The 19374-nt window shown below is 40.7% G+C and overlaps 1 protein-coding gene across 1 annotated transcript; it reads left to right on the forward strand.

Moving 5' to 3' along the window:
* The first annotated feature begins 1135 nt into the window (after positions 1 to 1135).
* vps25.L (vacuolar protein sorting 25 homolog L homeolog) lies at positions 1136 to 9023 on the forward strand. Its single transcript, NM_001093955.1, has 6 exons — positions 1136 to 1227; positions 3581 to 3726; positions 5291 to 5344; positions 5790 to 5878; positions 6376 to 6451; positions 8641 to 9023. Exons 1-6 carry the CDS (start codon positions 1181 to 1183, stop codon positions 8751 to 8753), a joined length of 525 nt encoding a protein of 174 aa, NP_001087424.1. The 5' UTR covers positions 1136 to 1180; the 3' UTR covers positions 8754 to 9023.
* The last annotated feature ends 10351 nt before the right edge of the window (positions 9024 to 19374 follow it).

Below are 19374 nucleotides of genomic sequence, written 5' to 3' on the forward strand. Positions count from 1 at the left end.
AGAAAAAGTAGGAAAAGGAAATTGGTAGAAGGGTGGAGAAGTCCCGTATTGTCTAGCTGATTGTTTTACTAACTGCGGGACCCCACAAAGGAGGAGAAGTCAGTGCTTCTGGAACTGTGGTCTCAATTCTATTTTAACTGGCTAGATTGAGAAGCTATCTTGTCTAAAAAACACACAAATTCCAGAGCACTTATAGTGAAAACAGTAAAACAAGAATACAGATGAGGAATCTATAATCTGAGCAGAGAAAAGCGCCCAGATCACTATAAAAAAAAGTTTTGTAAAACGAACCCCCCAAGGTTTTATCTAAAATTGGTATAAAACCAGTGAGAATGGCAAGCCAACGCGCGTTTCGCAAAATTGCTTTTTCAAGGCTTCTCTATTAAACAGCAATGTTCCCTCTAATTTCTTCTTTGGACACTTTTCAGAACGGTGTGCGCACTTTAAAAAAAAAACACCTGTTGCGTGCATATTAGAAAATACACGTGTTTTCACAAAATTCTTTGAGCTCATAACATGCACGATTGGGAGCCATACTGGCAATTTATCAGCCACCATTCTGCTGCCAGGATTTGGGTTGACAGAGGGTGTCGTTCGCCTAATGGCTCCAATGTTCCCTGAACACTGCTGTCCTACTGGCGCACTTCTGTGAGGAGCTCTGCCCTACACCCTCCATGTTAGTCAAACCACGCACTCGCCATTTCATTAGTAAAAGCAGACAGACGTTTGTATGCTAGCCACAGCCTCCATTTTATCACCGGGTGACCGAACGTTTCGTCGCAGCCTAATTCGCTCGTCTTTAAATACACCCTACGTCTAGAAACTGCCGAAAAACTTGGCACCGCTTTCCATCTACTCCTGCCCATTGCTCCAAATGTAAAGAAAGGCCTTAAAACACTAAGAACCACTCGACCGAACGCAACCCATCCACGGCACAACCCTCTCTCAGCGTTTGCGGCGCGCTAGAGAATGCCTTTACTTTCGACACGCCCCTTTGTTGGAACTACGTAGTTTTTCTGCCTGGCGCCAACTCCCACCCTTTCATTCTGATTGGTGTCTGCTCTAGGCAGCAGCAGCCTATCGCTGAGGAACGAGGGGGCGGGAGGAAAAGAACCCGGAACCTTTCGGCTGGTGTGTTTCTTGTCCCCGGGAGGAAAAGATTAACGGACGCGCCACTGAGATGGGGTTCGAGTGGCCGTGGCAGTACAATTTCCCCCCTTTCTTCACGTGAGCGGTGTGGTGGGCACAGCTGCAAGTGGGTTAATGTGGGGGGAGGGCGTTCGGTAAAAGAAGGCACACTACTAACATCTATAGTGCCACTGCTCCCAATTTCCGGGTAGAAACAAGGAAGTGCCTCAGCAAAGAAGCAGAGCACCAATCATAGCTTCTTTATTTTCTTTTAGGGAGCTTCAACTTGCTGCTCTCCGTCTCTTTCAAAACTACAACTCCCAGCATGCCCCCAAACACTGCTACCTGTTACACCTTATAGGATATGCTTAGTGCTCTTAACGAGACTCTTATTGCTGTGCTTCTTTTTCATTAAAGCGTAGTTGAGCTTCAAATGGACTTTCAGTCAGATAAGTACAGTAGAATGCTCAGAAAATTTACATTTCCTCTTCATTGTTCCTACTTTGTGGTTTGTTTTTTTTCTGAATATTTTCCTGCTGCTTTTAGACTTTTAGGCTTTGACAATTGAAACTATCTGGTTGGCATGTGTAAAATACCCTAGCAACCGGGCAGCTGCTTTGCAATCACAATGGAGAAGGACTAGAAAAGGGCCAAAAAAGAAAAAATTATGCAATAAATTGAAAAGCAAATCCCCCCCCCCCCAAAAAAAAGCAATCGTAACATGTTTCATAAATTACCCGATTTCATCTTGTTGACTCAGTAATCTGTATTTCTGTGATCCAGGGCCAGGCTGCCCTAAGCTAAAGCTGGCCATAGACGCACAGATCCAATCGTACGAATCGAGGATTCTTACGATTTTCGGATCGTGTGTGGAGAGTGCCGACATCTTTCGTCCGGCGGAGATCAGTTGTTTGGTCGTTCGGACAGGTTTGATTTTGACCCGACCGATCCCGCCGGAGCCCATTGCGCATCGTAATCTGATCATTTGGCCATACGGCCAAACGTTCAGATTACCCCCGATATAGCCATGCTCATTAATGGCATATCGGGGAAATTTTGCGTCTATGGCCAACTTAACATACACCTTCGCCATGTCCAGATGCAAGGCCACCCTTCCCCCGCTGAGTTCTTCACCACTGTCACTTTCATCTCCAGTCCAACAAGTCCCTCCATATCTATTGCGCCCCCTCAGTTTGCACCCTAGGTAGTTGCCTACTCCAAACTCCGACTCTGCTGTGAATTCAGTGGAATTGGCAATAAGGCAAGATTCCATATTCCTTATAAATATGTACTGACATTCCCAAAATGCTATTCTGATTTACCTTTATTTAAACTTTCAGTATGTTATACATTAGCAACTTTTCAGTAGGTCTTGATTTTTATTGAATGTATAGTAGAACCCCGCCGCCCCCCCCCCCCCCCCCACGTTACATTTTTTTCAAGGGACCAGAACAAAATGTGGAAAATCTGGGAAGTCAGTTGTAAATATATGTATAAATTCATTATGCATTATATATTGATGGGACCATGAAAAGTACAGTAAGAACAGTAAAATGAGGGAAACCTAAAATCAGGGTAGGTAAAATTGAAGTTCCACTATAGTTTATGAATTATTTGCCTTCCCTCTCCTTCTGCTTTCAGTTAGGGTCTCTTCACATCACTGCCTCGTGACTAGACTAATCTGGACCCAGGCAACCAGAGAAAATACATTTCTAATTGCCTTGGCATGCCCCCATATATAATAAAAGACACATCATTTGCCCAGGCACAGTAGCCCATAGCAACCAATAAGATGTTTGCTTTTAATTAGGTGTCCAGTAAATGCAACCTGCTGCTTGGTTACTATAGGGGACGGGTTCTGCAGCAATTGTTACAAGTGAAGAGGTTCCTAGGATGGAGGAAAGTGTTAAATCATTGCAGGAACAGAGAGGTCAGTTTGAATTGGATCTGGTGACAAGGATTTAAAAGTAAGGGGGAGCATTGTACAAGAGAGCTTTGTAGGTGAGTTTCAGATGTCTAAATTTGGGGGGGGGGGGATATGCACAGTGGGCAGCAGATCTGGTTATACCACTGAGGTGAAAGAATGCCGCAAAGTTGGTTGATAAATTGTGCACAAGTGTGGCTGATGATGCTGGGGAACCCTGGCACTACCACCACCTAAACATTCTGGTAACATCAATAGCTGCAACAGACTTGTACCAAAAGAATCACACACTAATGCTGTTTTAGCTCCAAGTGCTGAATGTGCCGCAATCCCCAGTCGGAAACTGAAACTGCAGTGTGCACCTGACTTTCAGAAATGTGCATACTTAATTTGCTTTGCCATATCAGTGGAGTCCACTGCAACGTTAGGGGAATTTTCTTCTTTCCTCCTCTCCCAAATACATAGACACTGCATCCCCCCTTCTATAGAAGCATCAGGGTAACATTTGTTTGCTTTTATTTTGTGCAGGTTACAGCCCAATGTGGACACCAGGCAAAAGCAGCTGTCGGCATGGAGCTCGTTGGTCCTGTCTTACTGTCGGCAAAACAAGCTGTACACTATGAATTTAATGGAGATTCAAGAGAGTCCATTGTTTAACAACAAAAAGATTCAGCGTATCTTTTCAGAAGCAAAGCTATCATCTGTAGTTAGGGGGTTGTTACATTTGGTGTAATTCTCACTCCTGCATCTTGTGGGAATGTGTCTGTTTACTCTATAAGGCAGCAGTTCCCAAACTCTTTTACCCATGAGCCACATTCAAATGCAAAAAATTCCTAGGGGTGCCAAATATGGGCTGTGATTTACTATTGGTAGCTCCGATGAGACTTTTGTTTGGCAGTCCACGTGGTCTTTATGCAACCACAACACTTGCCTTCAAGCCAGGAACTCAAAAATAAGCACAAAAAGTTAGTGGTTAAATTAAGGAATATTGGCTTGGAACATAATATTAGTACTTGGATAGATAACTGGCTGCAGGGTAGATTACAAAGAGTGGTGGTTCTGGTAAATTGAACATTTTCTAATTGGATCAGTGTTGTTAGTGGAGGACCACAGGGCTGTGTACTTGGTCCTTTGCCCTTTGCTTTTCAACTGGAGGTGGGCATTGAAAGTACTGTTTCTATTTTTGCTGATGATACTAAAAAAAGAACTATAAGTCCCATGCAGGATGCTGCCACTTTAAAAAGTGATTTGAGTAAATTGGAAACTGGGCAGTAAATTGGCAAGTGAGGTTCAATTTTGATAAATGCAAGGTTTTGCACTTTGGTAGAAATAATAAAAGTGCTGAACTCCACAAATGATTCTTGTTGGATCTGTCACGCTGCTACAAATGCAGGTGACAAGCCACAAGCACCAAATATAATGGGACTGGTACAAACTACACACAATGCGACTGTCGGATGAAGACTCAGCGTTCACATCCGACAGTGTCTTGTCGTGTCGGGTAAATGTAGTTTATACCTGCGATTTTCCAATCAGTCCCATTATATTCGGCTCCTGCAAAATGTCGCCTGTGTTTTGTCGCCGACAAGAATCGTTTGTGGAGTTCAGCCCTAAATGCCAGTTATACACTAAACGGCAGTATGTTGGGGTATTGATAAATGAGAAGGATCTGAGGATAACAAGCTGTGTAACTCTAGGCAGTGTCATTATGTGGCTATTAAAGCATATAGAGTGCTCTCTTGCATAAAAAAGGGTATTCAGTTGAGGGGGGGAAACGGGTCCAGATTCCTGGTAAGGCCTCTCTTGAGTATGCAGTGCAGTTTTGGGATCCAGCCCTTATGAAATGAGAGTGAAGCTGGGAATTATGGAATTAAGCTATGAGTGTAGACTATTACCATTGGGGTTGTTTTCTCTGGAAATAAGTTTGTTTATATATACACACTGGAGAACACTCAAAGGAGTTGAACTGGATGGACTTCGGTCTTTTTTCAACCCAACCCATGCATTGTTTTTGTTATTACTAAACAAACCTGAAAATGAAATCTCAAGGCCCCACCACCAAAATGACTACAGCTGGCTCAAACATGACCCTTGTTTTTCCATTATTAATATTCTGCCGTAGTGATCTGGGGTCAGTGGCCATAATGTCTGTAGGTATGAGTTTGAGACATGAAATAATGTGGAACTATAGCTTTTCATAAACCACTCATGTGCAGACCTTAACATACTGTATTCCAGGAAAGCTGTCTTTAGAATCTGTCCAGGTGGTTTTAGAGGAACTCAGGAAAAAAGGTATTAAAATTGGGTTTTTCATTTCATATGTTTTATATGAAGTATCATTTGTATTAAATGATCATTAATATGGGCTTTGCTGTAATCTGATTTGTGGCTGTTTCAAGCTGTCTATGCCCACAATGAAGTAACCTGTTCCCATTGACTCCCATGCTTAAGTTCCCTCCCGTTTTTCATAAAACAACATAAAAACTATGGGAGGTGTAGGAAGGATTATGGCCATCCAGCATGAGGCAGTTGCAGGCAAAATATAAAACTGCAAGCTAGGAACCCATATGTAAACACTAGTGGATATCAAACAAATAACTATACAGTGCCATTCTAATGTTTCCATTAGCGAAATACAGAAGTTAAATCAAAAACCATTCAAAATTATCTTTACAACATTTGTTTCATTGTGGTCCTGGTATTATTGACATACAATAGTATGACTGCTTTCTTGCAGGGAATCTGGAGTGGATAGATAAGAACAAATCTAGGTTCCTGATAATGTGGAGGAGACCAGATGAATGGGGCAAAGTCATTTACCAATGGGTAAGAAAAAGTTTCTCTGATGTCTGTGCTGTTTGGCCATGGCCAAAAATTGTTCTTCTTCTTTTGACTGAAGTCAAGTCTTCATGAAAGTACATTTATAGTGTTTTGACCCTAATTACAGTTTGTTTGCTTTGTGCCATGGGCCCCCACGGCTGAAATGGTAGATCTTGATGGGTTAGCTGTACACCCTCATTTCAGAATTGTGTGTTCTAGGGTGGTCAACACTTAATAATAGTGCATAAATGATTGGCCTGGGTAGTGACTGGCACTGCTGAAGTAGTAGATCTTGATGGGTTGGCTGTGCCAATGTAGATCTTACCTTTGGAATATTATGGGGTTTTACACTAATAAAAGTTCATGAAGTATTACCCTGTTTAGTGGCCAACTCTGGAACATGACCCTGTATATGGGCACACACACACAATTTTGCACTAATGTGGTTCAAAAATAGGCAAACGTGTATAGATCATTTTATTTATTAACTTCTTTTCCCATAGGTCTCCAAGAATGGAATGACCAATTCTGTCTTTACCCTTTATGAGTTGATCAGTGGCGATGACACAGAAGGGGAAGGTAAATGACTGGGCTTTTTCTTGAGTGTGTGTGACAGTCGTCTCCTGCACCTTAATATCATCTCTGCTGTAGTTTGATAGAAAATGTAAAAACTCTTCAGATCCAGCGCAAAAAAGAAATTGTTAAATATAAATTCCAGTTGTAAGAGAATGCATACTTTATTGTGTTTTCCTAAAAAAAAAACGTAGGGCCTTAACTACAAAGTGTAGAGCAGGGCACAGGGTGCAAAAAACAGGGGCAAACTAGTATATTATCTTCACCCTCCCCCACACTTTTCTCTACAGGCACAGGTCTTGGTTTTCATGTTGTCAGCATAAATACAGTGCTGACGACATCCAGTAGCACTGTATCCCAAGGACTGGATGAGTCAACTGTTATGGCCTGTATTTTATTCATGGCAAACTTTGCAATACACACAGTATATCCCACACCTTTCCAGTCCCCTAACTATGTAAGGGAGTACTGGTTGGCTCAGTGTGCAAAGAGCCCTGGGCTTACCTCCTGCCCTATTATAAGTGGTAAGGTCAAGGCTGCCTTGCACCCACCAGTGTTGCCCTCTGCACATAAGTGTGGTGCATCATGCAGATATCCATTGGACACAAGTACAATTTTATTAGATTTATTTGGTGTAGTGCAGTTAAAGGAAAACTAAAGTCTAAAATAGAATAATGTTACAGAAATGCTGTATTTTATATACTTAACATAAGCATGAACTTAATGCACCAGAAGCCTAATTAAACATGATTTATGCTTTTAAAGTTGGCCACAGGGAGTCACCATCTTGTAACTTCATTAAACATCTTTGCAAGACCATGCACATGCTCAGTGTGGTCTGGGCTTCAGTTGGGAGGTTACCTTTTCCCGCCCAGCAGCCAAACAAAAGAACAATGGGAAGGTAACCAGATCCCTAACAGCTCCCTAACACAAGATAACAGCTCCCTGGTAGATCTAAGAACAACACTCAATAGTAAAAACCCATGTCCCACTGAGACACATTCAGTTACATTGAGAAGGAAAAAACGCAGCCTGCCAGAAAGCATTTCTCTCCTAAAGTGCAGGCACAAGTCACATGACCAGGGGCAGCTGAGAAATTGACAAAATGTCTAGCCCCATGTCAGATTTCAAAATTGAATATAAAAGAATCTGTTTACTCTTTTGAGAAATGGATTTCAGTGCAGAGTTCTGCTGGAGTAGCACTATTAACTGATGTGTTTTGAAAAAAACATGTTTTCCGATGACAGGATCCCTTTAATGAAAAAGAAACCTATCCCCAATATACTTCAATTAAGAAATATGTACAGTTTTTATAAGAAACCTAACTACATGCAGTGAAATTCCCCCTTCCTTTATTTGCTCTGATTGCTGCAGATATGAATCTCTACATGGTCCCCGGCTGTTCTACAGGGAAACAAAATAAGCTGCTCAAGTTCTGGGAGGTCCCTCCCCCCTGCTGTTTGAAAGTATGATCTTTCCTTGCAGATCAGTTAGGGACTTACTATCTGCAGCAGCCAGAGCAAGTAAATGAAGGGAGAATTTCACTCCATAAAGCCTGATTTCTTATAAAAACGGTAGACATTTTTTAAGTAAAGTATATTGGAGAAAGGTTTCTTTTTCATTAAAGGGATACTGTCATGGGAAAAAAAAAAATATATATATATATACATATATATATATACAATTTTGAAATCTGACATGGGGCTAGACATATTGTCAATTTCCCAGCAGCCCCAAGTCATGTGACTTATATATATGGCACCCATCAACGTGCCTAATTTCATTCATTTTCCCAATGGATGGTGAGTGAACTGAGTGCCTACTGTGTATGATGTATGAGCAGCCCTTGAGAATCTTACAGTTTAAAGTCCTTATCACATAAACACACCATGGTCAGTTTTAAAAGGAGCCACTTACCTGACTGTATGGCTTTAGAGTGTTGGAGGAAACCAGAGTGCCCAGAGAAACCCCACACAAACACATGACATACATACAAACTCCATGGCCCAAATTGAACCTAGGACCCCTAGAGTGTACACATTGTTTTAAAATACAGGTATAAAGATATTAAAATTAACCACAGACTTCTGTGCCTCCAGATAGCCTTAGATTTTACAATAAGAGGTGTAAGATATACCAGATATAGTATGTACCAGATATATATAATTGATGGTATTGTGTATTCTATCACCCAGAATTCCATGGGCTGGATGAGGCCATGCTGCTCAGGTCCCTGGAAGCACTGCAACAAGAACACAAAGCTGAAATCATCACACTAAACGAAAGCAGAGGCGTAAAATTCTTTTAACGAACAATTTTTGCATGTTATCCAGCTGCCTGGTAGAAGTACTTTATGCTTTTATAGCGAATGGAAAAAGCACCGCCTCTAGGTGTTACCTTTTGGAGCAGGAAGCCAGCCTGGACCCTGGAGACCAGTTCATACCTCTGACAATATTACACCTGAATTACAGCCTTGGAAATGAGGGTTCTATTTTTACATTGTATTGTATATTTCACAGGAAGCCTGTGTGTTAAGATAGTCTTTTCACTTCCTTGCAAATAAATTCTTGACAAGCCATTTAATGCTTTTCATTCAAAGTACTCATTGTGGTAATCTGTACGTTGGAGGTTTCCCCAAAACTGTTAAATCTTTTAATACATAAACATATATTTCATTTATTGACACACATTCTTCTAAAAAAAAAAATCATTTCTTTTTAATCAACACTAATTTATCAACATTCATATTTTTTTGCGATTCATTTTGCATTAAAAATCATGAATTTGAATAATGGTTTTAAAAAACACAAATTTTCCATATTTGTTAAGCAGGAAAAATGAGAAAAACTCTTAAGTGGTAATTTATTAAAGTTTTCAGGATAAATAAAAAAAATTGAATTTTTCAAGATGTATCATGCCCGAAGCTGCTAAGAAGCCAGAATCTGAATATACTACAGTTAGGGGGCACTGTGGAGGTAGAGGTGGAAAGGGTCAGTCTTTCAGGCAAGAGCCAGTATTGTGCAAGGCAGGAATAGGGTGAAGAAGACAAAGAGTGAGAGTCTGGAAGAATAATGATGGAGTGGACGAAGCTCAGGACAGGACACAGCAGACGATGACTCAACAAGGACAGGATGGTGCGGGCGAAGAGAGAGGAGCAGAATCAGATCAGGACAGTGAGGACGAAGAGAGTCAGGAATAGGAACAGGACCAAGCTGGAGCAGGACTGAAACAGGAGCACTGTCAGGCATGGAAAGGAACCAGATCTAGAGAACCCAAGCCAGGGACAATGCCACAGTGCTCAGGTTAGGCCAATGTTCAGGCACTGGTTGTGAGGAGGGCTGGGCTTATATAGGGCAGGGTCAGCCCTGATTGGCTAATCCTGACACTCAGTTGAAGTATAAATAAGAACTTGCTGGCTGCTCGTCTGCCCCGGTGGTTATGGCATGCAGCCATCAACCAGGAGGTCTCAGGATCATACCCCCGCAGAGCCTGACATTATCCCACTTCTCACAAGGCGACTTCCAATCGCCCAGGAACGCAAAGCTTCTTAATGCCTGAGGTTCCAGAGGCAAAGGCTTGGGTGGTTTCACTGGGTTACCACATGCAGGACTCGGCAGGACATGGCAGGGGAACAGGAGGCAGCAGCACAAATCCACAAATTACACAACTCCAAATGTTGATAAAAAGGCCTCCAAGTATAACCGCAAACAGGTAATAACCTGTGTTTTATTAACAGCAGAGTATTGCAGAAAGGGCACTGTTCAATACACACAGTACAGGTATGAGAGCTGTCATCTGTAAACCCGTTATCCAGAAAGCTCCGAATTACAGACTCCATTGTATCCAAATAATCCTGATTTTTAAAAAATGATTTCCTTTTCTCTCTGTTGTAATAAAACAGTAGCTTGTACTTGATCCAAACTAATGTAATGAATCCTTATTGGAAACAAAACCAGTCTATTGGGTTTATTTAATGTTTACATGATTTTCTAGAAGAGTTGAGGTATGAAGATTCAAATTACGGAAATATCCGTTATCTGGAAAACCCCAGGTCCCAAGCATTCTGGATAACAGGTCCCATACCCGTATAAGAAAAGATAAAGAGATTTTAGTTTATTCTTTTGACATCAGATGAGATTGACACCCAGAATAGCCTCAACCACTATTAGGGAAACTAAATGCATGAAAATTACAATGTTCCTTGTTTTACTAAAACAAACCAAGCTTAATACCCACTTCTTGGTTCCTACTTCCTAGACAGAAAGTTCACTCACAGCCCCTTCTCCTTTTCTGTGACAGAAAGAGCCCCTGGTATTTTCCATATCTGCATTGTGCCATAGAGCATTCTGGGAGAGACATACTTTCCCTCTATGGTTTTCCAGTAACTGCCACAACCAAGTATTAAACTGTAATGTACAATCTTGTTTGTGTCTCAATGGAAGAAACCACAGACTAGGACCACACTTACCAGGACTAGCTTCCACCCAGTATGTTCCTTCTTGGCAATAACCTGAAAAGGCGCGTGATCCGGCCCAAAATGGGAAAAGGGAACTCTTAAAAATATATTCCATAATGAAAGCAATTGTATCTCTAAGCATGTTCAAATCTTTCTATAAATGTCAGCAGTTCTAGAATATTTGTAAATGTAATTGCTAATGAATGTTTGAAAGCCTTTTCTGTTCTTTGTATAGGTATGGGATCCGTTATTCGGAAACCCATTATCCAGAAAGCTTCGAATTACGCAAAGGCCATCTCCCATAGACTCCCATTTTATCCAAATAATCACAGTGTTTAAAAATGATATCCTTTTTCTCTCTCTAAAAATAAAACTGTACCTTATATTTGATCCCATCTAGTGATGGGCGACTGAATTCGCCAGGCACTAATTCGGCAGCGAAAAATCCTACACAAAAAAAAAAAATGTGCCGTCAGAATAGTCGCGTGCAAAATTATTCAGATGGCCATTGACTTTAATGCATTTCTAGAAAATAGTCGTGTGTTTAAAAATTGTAGCTCACTTCAAAATTATTAATGGGCGAATAAATTTGCCTGCCACAAATTTTCGCCTTTCACCGGCGGCGAATAAATTCGCAAATCTCCCGCGAAAATTCATTGGTGAAAATTCGCCGGCGCTAATTTTTCAGCGAAACGGCACAGATTCGCCAATCACCCTTTTGGGTTTATTTAATGTTTATATGATTTTCTAGTAGACTTTAATGTATGAAGATCCAAATTACGGAAAGATCCGCTATTCGGAAAACCCTAGGTCCCATACCTCTATTTTTCTGACACTTGAAACAATGTAACAGAAGACAGTTTATTAGCAAACCTGTGAAGAAATGTGCAAGGGAACTGGAACTTTGACTGGGAAGAGATTCTTTCTGCTGCAATTGTTTTGGAACCAGTAGTGTGGAGGGGGGAGGGACACATAAATGCAATTACCTTTTTAACAGAGCATGCAAAAATCATTGGCTTTCCTGTTCAGATGAAGTCTTATGCGCAGTACAATGAATGGAACAAATTAAAGGCTCAGGTAATGAAAGCTGCAGTTTTGCTATAGGTCTAATCAATAATATCAACCAATCAGTGCTGTTCACCTGTTTAAAAGCAAACCCCTTATTGGTTGCTAACCCTTTTTATCTCTTTCTCTCTCCCCTTCAATTTCCTTCCACACTTGAGAAACTTATAGGCAGGATAATTGGCTCCGGAAGAAACTGACCCCAGTGTTTGATTATAACAAAGATATTGTAAGCTGTGATGGAGCAGGGACCGATGTGACCGATGAGCATTCAAAACAAAGTCATGTAAAATTGTTCAGAGCCCTCTTCCCTGCACTTTTGCAATTCATATCTTTTTTCTAGTTTCCAAGATATTTAAAGGGATACTGTCATAGGGAAACATGTTTTTTTCAAAACACATCAGTTAATAGTGCTGCTCCAGCAGACTTCTGCACTGAAATCCATTTCTCAATTGAGCAAACAGATTTTGTTGTATTTAATTTTGAAATCTGACATGGGTAGGGTTGCCAGCCGGCCGGTATTTTACCGGCCTAGCTGGTAAAACACCTGCCAAGGCCGGTGCCGGTATTACAAATTTACCGGCAATGTAGCTGCCGGTAAATTTGTAATACCCTTAAAAAGACCCCTCGGCCCGCCCCAAATCCCCTATAAACGTAGCTTTTTCCTCCGTTTTTGTCCTGGCCGTGCCGTGGCCCGACCCTTTATGGCACAAACCCAGCCCCTTTGACATCACACCCCATCCCTTTTTGTACCCGCCCCCCACCAGCCTGTAAAAAAGTTAGCAAAAGGTGGCAACCCTAGACATGGGGCTAGACACATTGTCAATTTCCCAGCTGCCTCCAGTCATGTGACTTGTGCTTTGATAAACTTCAATCACTCTTTACTTCTGTACTGCAAGTTGGAGTGACATCACCCCCTCCTCCCCCCCCCAGCAGCCTAACAACAGAACAATGGAAGTTAACCAGATAGCGTCTCTAACACAAGATAACAGCTCGCTGGAAGATCTAAGAACAGCACTTAATAGTAAAAGCCATATCCCACTGAGACTGATTCAATTACATTAAGTAGGAGAAATAACAGCCTGCCAGAAAGTAATTCCATCCTAAAGTGCAGGCACAAGTCACATGAGTGGGGCAGCTGGGAAAATGACAAAATGTCTGGCCCCATGTCAGATTTCAAAATGAATTTGAGAAATGGATTTTAGTGCAGAAGTCTGCTGGAGCAGCACTATTACCGGTAACTGATGTGTTTTGGAAAAAACGTCAGTATCCCTTTAACTTCTAATACAATAGCGCCACCTATTCAATCAGACTCCCTACTGTAGGCTGAAATGACCATCAGGTGGCGTTGTTGTTTCAAATTCAGAGCTTTCAGAATTGTTTTAGCCTCTTCAGCAAGCTTAGTGAGATCATCTCTATTGCGTTTTATCATGGAAACTAAACGTGATCATGGGGCAAAAAGTGGCCACTAATTTTATTGAAAAAAAAATCATGAACAACTTCTGCTTCTCTAAAAATAACCTTCGGCTAATGCCACACATGGCTGAAAATCGACCTGCTAAAAAAAATCCTACCTAGCCTTTTCCCCAGATGCATCACATTGGTCCGTGTGCAGGCACATGCTGGGGATTTTGGAGCAGAAACATTAGGGTTTGCATTTCATCACCAAAATCTGCCTGTTGTGCAGGTTAAGTAGGAGGCTGATGCTATTTTATAATCACATAACCTATTCTGTTACCCTTTTACGCTAGGGAGGTGCCTTTTTGTTAGCCCACCTATTCCCCAGCGATTACACATTAAAAAGTTCCCTGGGTCATGCCCCTTTACGATTAAAAAAGCACCAGTGCCAATCCGGGCAAGCTATACTGTGCATGCACATGGTTCTGAACAGCCAAAAAGAACCATTGGGAATCACTGGAAAATGGGGTTATGACATGGGGCTCATTTATAAACACTGGGAAAATTTGCACCTGGGCAGTAACCTATGGCAACCCGTCAAAGGTCTGCTTTCATTGTTCAACCGGCAGCTGCCTGTAAAAGGCCAGTTACTTATTGGTTGCTATGGGTAACTGCCCAGGTGCAAATTTACCCAGTGTTTATAAATGAGCCCCAGTTATGAGCAATGATAAAAACTGTTAACTTCGATCCCTAGACCAGTGATACTCTTCCCTAAAAAATACGCCGGGGTATGGTAAACTACCAACATAGTCTGGAGCAGCAGGACTCCTCTCTTTCCAACTTTGGACTGAATGCCATTTCTTGTAGGCAGTGTCGTGAGAAACAATAATCAATGAATATGTTAGATTTGTTACACTTAGGAAGGATCCCCACCTTCTGGACAATGAGAAATATCACAGCTTCCAAAGAAATTGGAAAACTTAAAATAAAAAGTGCATGTGTGAAAGGGTAATGGCAGTTTTATAACACACTAAGGACGTTATTTACTAAACTTCGAATTTATCTGGTCAGACTTTTTGGGGCAAAAACTAAAATTTGTAATTGGAAAACATATTTTTTCGAGATTTATTATACCCCAATGCTGCAAAAAGCCAGAATCCAAAAGTCTGCCATCACAGGCCTGTCAAGGTCCTGTATAAGTCAATGGGAGAGGCATCTATCTCAATTTGAAGTTTCTGTGGTTTGCGCTGGGTTTAGAATGAAAATCCGTTTTTTTCTGGGCAAAAACTTGAAAAAATCTAGCAATTTGGGAAAAAGCCTTTTCCGTGATCCGATCCGGTTATTTTTTTAATAAATAAGGTCAAATTGAGCATGGGAGTATGGCTGTGGTTTTTTAATATAATATAATATAATATGGTCATGGTATATTTAATAAAATATGAGATACATTTGGATTTCAGTAAATAACCCCCTTAGGTTTGTCTTAATGTTGCTACTAATTAATGGCGACTTATGAATCTTCTGATGCTGTGACTGTTTGTGCAGCCGATCAGACTGTGTTGCTTGTTAACAACGAATCAAGGTTATGGCCACCTGTCTACCTTGTTGGCTTGACCCGCTGCCCAGGTAACCAATGGGTTAATAATTGGCGGTGGGAGAGCTCTGCTGTGTGGTATGGGGCCCCAGGATTGATGGTCGCCCTGACTACAGACATACTATCAAAGGCTATTGTGATACTAAACTCTATAGTTAGTATAGGTATGGGTATATAGAATTTTAATTAAAAGTAGGGAGGGGTGTGTGTGTGTGTATGGATGCTGGGTTTTCATTTGGAGGGGTTGAACTTGATGGACTTTGTCTTTTTTCAACCCAATTTAACTATGTAACTATGTAACTACTGTATTTCCGCTGTTGGGATCATGCTTATTACATGTACAGATTTGTGTACAGTGTCTTAAAGGGGTTGCTTGCCTTAAAATTAACATCAAGGGGCTGATTCACTAACTTCGAGTGAAGGATTCGAAGTTAAAAAACTTCGAATTTCGAAGTTTTTTTTGGGCTACTTCGACCATCGAATGAGCTACTTCGACCTTCGACTACGACTTAGAATCAAAGGATTCGAACTAAAAATCGTTCGACTATTCGACCATTCGATATTTGTGATTTTTGAGTGATTTAGCTTTTTATTCAGCAATCCGGTTGCTAGGGTCCAAATGACCCTAACAACCATGCACTGATTTGAATAAGAGACTGGAATATGAATAGGAGAGGCCTGAATAGAGAGATGAGTAATAAAAAGTAGCAATAACAATACATTTGTAGCCTTACAGAGCATTTGTTTTTAGATGGGGTCAGTGACCCGCATTTGAAAGCTGGAAAGAGTTAGAAGAAGACAAATAATTTTTTTTTTTACAAAAATAAACACCAATTGAAAAGTTGCTTCAAATTAACCATTCTGTTACATACTAAAAGTTAACTTAATTCAAACCATCCCTTTGAATTACATCTGCTGCATAAGTCACTGGACCTTTTCCCCCTGCATTTTTCTGTATAGCTATTTTTTTCCTTACCAAAGGGATCCGAAACCTTCTACAATGGGACCAGTGGTGGGAGATTCACCTTTGAAGTGTCATTCAAATGCACAAGTAGAGGCTCATGTAGATTTGGACCTGTTGCCCTTGTCTTGTCGTAATAGCACTAATCAAAATCTCATAGTACAGTTTTCTCTTTTTTAATGATAAAAATAAATCTTTGATGATTTTTGGAAAATATGGCACTTTAAAATAAAAAATGCACTTTTTTCAGTGACGGTTTTCCTTTAAGAAATCTTTTTCTGCCGATCGTTTTATTCTTCGGTGCGTTCGACTATGTCAGCAGCCTTTGTACTTCACGCACATTACTGCCAATCTTATTATGGCAAATGAAAGATTCATCTCACAGCGATAAGTTAATGAAATAGAAATCCATTAGCCTTGGGAGAGGAAACTGTCCCCTCTCTTGCCCAATCGTGGCACACGGTGCTGCTTGCCTTATAGAGAAAGTGATACGCCTGTTTCCGCATATATCTATTAGCGCACAGTAATTATGACTAGCAGATGCTTCTCCACTTATTACAACAGCTGCTGTTTCTGCCCGCCTCGATTTCTATCATTTAACTGTTGGGTTCAGTTCCAGTAAAGACTCTGTTCTGTCCAGATATTACTCCACTGATTCACACAGCTTTCCCTGCATCTTCCCCATAAACTAGCATAACATTTACAGATAAAGACAAAGACATCTATTATATATATATATGGAGCACTGCTAAGGCTCTGGATACATCACAAAAAATATAAAGCATAGCAATTTCACATATAAAGACATTTAATGGATACATAGATTTTCAATATACAATTCTTTGGCACACCACTTACTTTATTAAGGTGCATTCAACTTCCAAACCAGTCACCATATTTGATTTCCCATAGGGAGGAAGCACACCAATACATTCGGCAATGCCTTTAGATCATTAATCAGCAGAATGTGGCACAAGCTTTCAGACATCAACCTCTTCCTTTGCGAAAGTTTGTGCCACATTCTGATGAATAAATTATCTAAAGGCATTGCAGGCTGTATTGGTGTGCTTCCTCCCTATGGGAAATCGAATAAAAACAAATTCTAAAAATTCATACCATACCAGGTGTTTCTTAGTGCTCCTTGGTCGCTAAGCTCCTCCCTCCTAAAGTTTTTTACGCCATTGGGTGCACAAATGTCCCATTACTTTTTGTCAATTTTAGCTACAACCTTCTTGTCAGCTTTAGAAAACTGTAAGAATAAATGTATATCGCTATCAACCTTAGGTAAAAATGTATCAGCTAAAAGGTTTAAACTCCAACATGCTGGAAAATGAATAACAAGATTGAAAAAAATTGAGTTTATGGGAGATGGTCTTTCTGTAATTCAGAGCTTTCTGTATAAGGGGTTTCCGGGTAAGGGCTTCAACATTCATTGTATCCCCCCTGAACATCTGAAGTTCTACCTCCAATTATGACTTGGAGGCAGAACTGGGATTTTTTTTCCAGTTATAGGTACCCATGAACCACCACCCCATAGCTGCCGACCCTAGGCACCGGCCCTCAGTGCCTATATGTAAATATGGCCCTGGCCTGACCCTACAACCCTGCTTACTTATCTTCTCATTGTCTCATGGCAACTTCTGGCCATAATTAGAGAGGCTGAAACTGAGAAATACCATCAGCATTACCTTGTAAGGCTAAGTGCAAAGGCCTCAAATGGAAGCAAATTACCATATTTTTTTACCTACCCGGCAGTGTTTTTCCAGAAATAAGTAGTATGTCCCACCACGACCCAATTTACCAGGAAGGCTGCATATTAGGATCCACTTTGGGAAATAATGTGCAAATTACAATTCTTACTGAATCTGTTTGGGAATGATGTCACTTCAGTATGCAGCATCAATATTGGGAAGCAATTCACTAGGTGCAAGCCAGTGGTATCTTTGTGCAATACACAAAGAGATGTCTGGAAGTAGCAACTTCTCAATGCAGGTGTTAATGCCAAGCAGCATCGGATTGGGGGGCCAGTAGCCACCAGGGTTGCTGCCTCAGCCCCCCCCCCCGTCCCAGCCCATGTACCTTGTTTTTTCTTCTTGCAGCCGCAATCAGAGCTGGTGGGTAGGGTTGCCACCATTGCATTTACATGTATATATGGGTGCTATGTGCAAGCTGTAAGAAGATTCTATGGTGAGTCCCAGACCATCTGTAGAGTCAGGCAAATGCTAGAGGAGCTGCTGTAAGATGCCACAGACAATCAATATTTATTGGGCCTATGGGGATCTTTTTGAGTCTCTGTACTTGAAATGCCAGGGCCTATTTTTATCTCAGTTCAGACCGATAATGTACCTTTGTAAATAGCATCCAAGCATGCACAGTTTTGAATCCTTTTTGCTTTCATAAATGAAAATGAAGTATACCACTATATGAACACACCATTCAATTTAATATAATAACATGAGGTAATGGTAGAAGACCTGACACTATTTTATTGAGGAAAGGAATTAGTGGGAGAAGAGCTGATAAGATTTCCCACAGCCAATAAGAAAACGAGCTGACACTCTGTGAGGGAATGAGGTAGTGGTTGTACAGTTGAATGAAAACTTTACCCCCAAAATGAATACTTAAGCAACAGATAGTTTATATCATATTAAGTGGCATATTAAAGGATTCCATTTACCAAACTGGAATGTATATTTAAGTACATATTTACCTTTTACATCTTTTCCCTTGAGCCACCATTTTATGATATTCTCTGTGCTGCCTCAGAGATCACCTGACCAGAAATAATGCAGCTCTGACTGTAACAGGAAGTAGTGTGGGAGTAAAACACAGAACCTTGCCTGTTAATTGGCTCATGTGACCTAATATGTTTGTTTGTGTGCACCGTGAATCCTAGGATCCCTGGCCCTTATTTTTTAAAATGGCAATTTTCTATTTAGGATTACCCAATGGCACATACTACTAAAAAAGTATATTATTATGAAAATAGTTTATTTATATGAAGCAGGGTTTTACATACGAGCTGTATTATTCAATGTATTTTTATAGAGACCTACATTGTTCAGGGGTATAGTTTTCCTTTAACAGCATTTCAGCATTCTTCCCATTTACAAAATAAAGGAGTGCAGTATTGGTCTCCAGTACTCAAAGTGCTAAATGAAACCGAGGGAATTCAGTTAGGTATGACCAAGCTAATAAACTGTGCAGTACATCTGAGTTATGAATAAACCATGACCTAGTTGGGGATTGTTTACATTGAAGTATACATGTGTTAATATACAAGAAACTATCAACAAACTCTCTGAAGCATTATTCAACAGTAGATCTTTCCAGAGGACCCAAGGGCAATACTTGAGATTAGAAGCAAGAAGGTATCATCTTAAGGTGTGTGTAGAAGTACTGGTTCTTCAGCGTGGCTCGTACCATCAATCTTCTGATTGAATACACCTTCCTTGAAA

The sequence above is a fragment of the Xenopus laevis genome, chromosome 9_10L, assembly GCF_017654675.1.
Source record: "Xenopus laevis strain J_2021 chromosome 9_10L, Xenopus_laevis_v10.1, whole genome shotgun sequence".
Taxonomy (NCBI): Eukaryota; Metazoa; Chordata; class Amphibia; order Anura; family Pipidae; genus Xenopus; species Xenopus laevis.

What these genes read in the sequence shown, in the direction of transcription:
- vps25.L (NM_001093955.1), top strand. Translation starts at nt 1,181, where the DNA reads ATGGGGTTCGAGTGGCCGTGGCAGTACAATTTCCCCCCTTTCTTCAC. An exon ending in TAACAACAAAAAGATTCAGC is followed by an intron (nt 3,727 to 5,290) that starts GTATCTTTTCAG and finishes ACTGTATTCCAG; the next exon opens with GAAAGCTGTCTTTAGAATCT. An exon ending in AGAGGAACTCAGGAAAAAAG is followed by an intron (nt 5,345 to 5,789) that starts GTATTAAAATTG and finishes GCTTTCTTGCAG; the next exon opens with GGAATCTGGAGTGGATAGAT.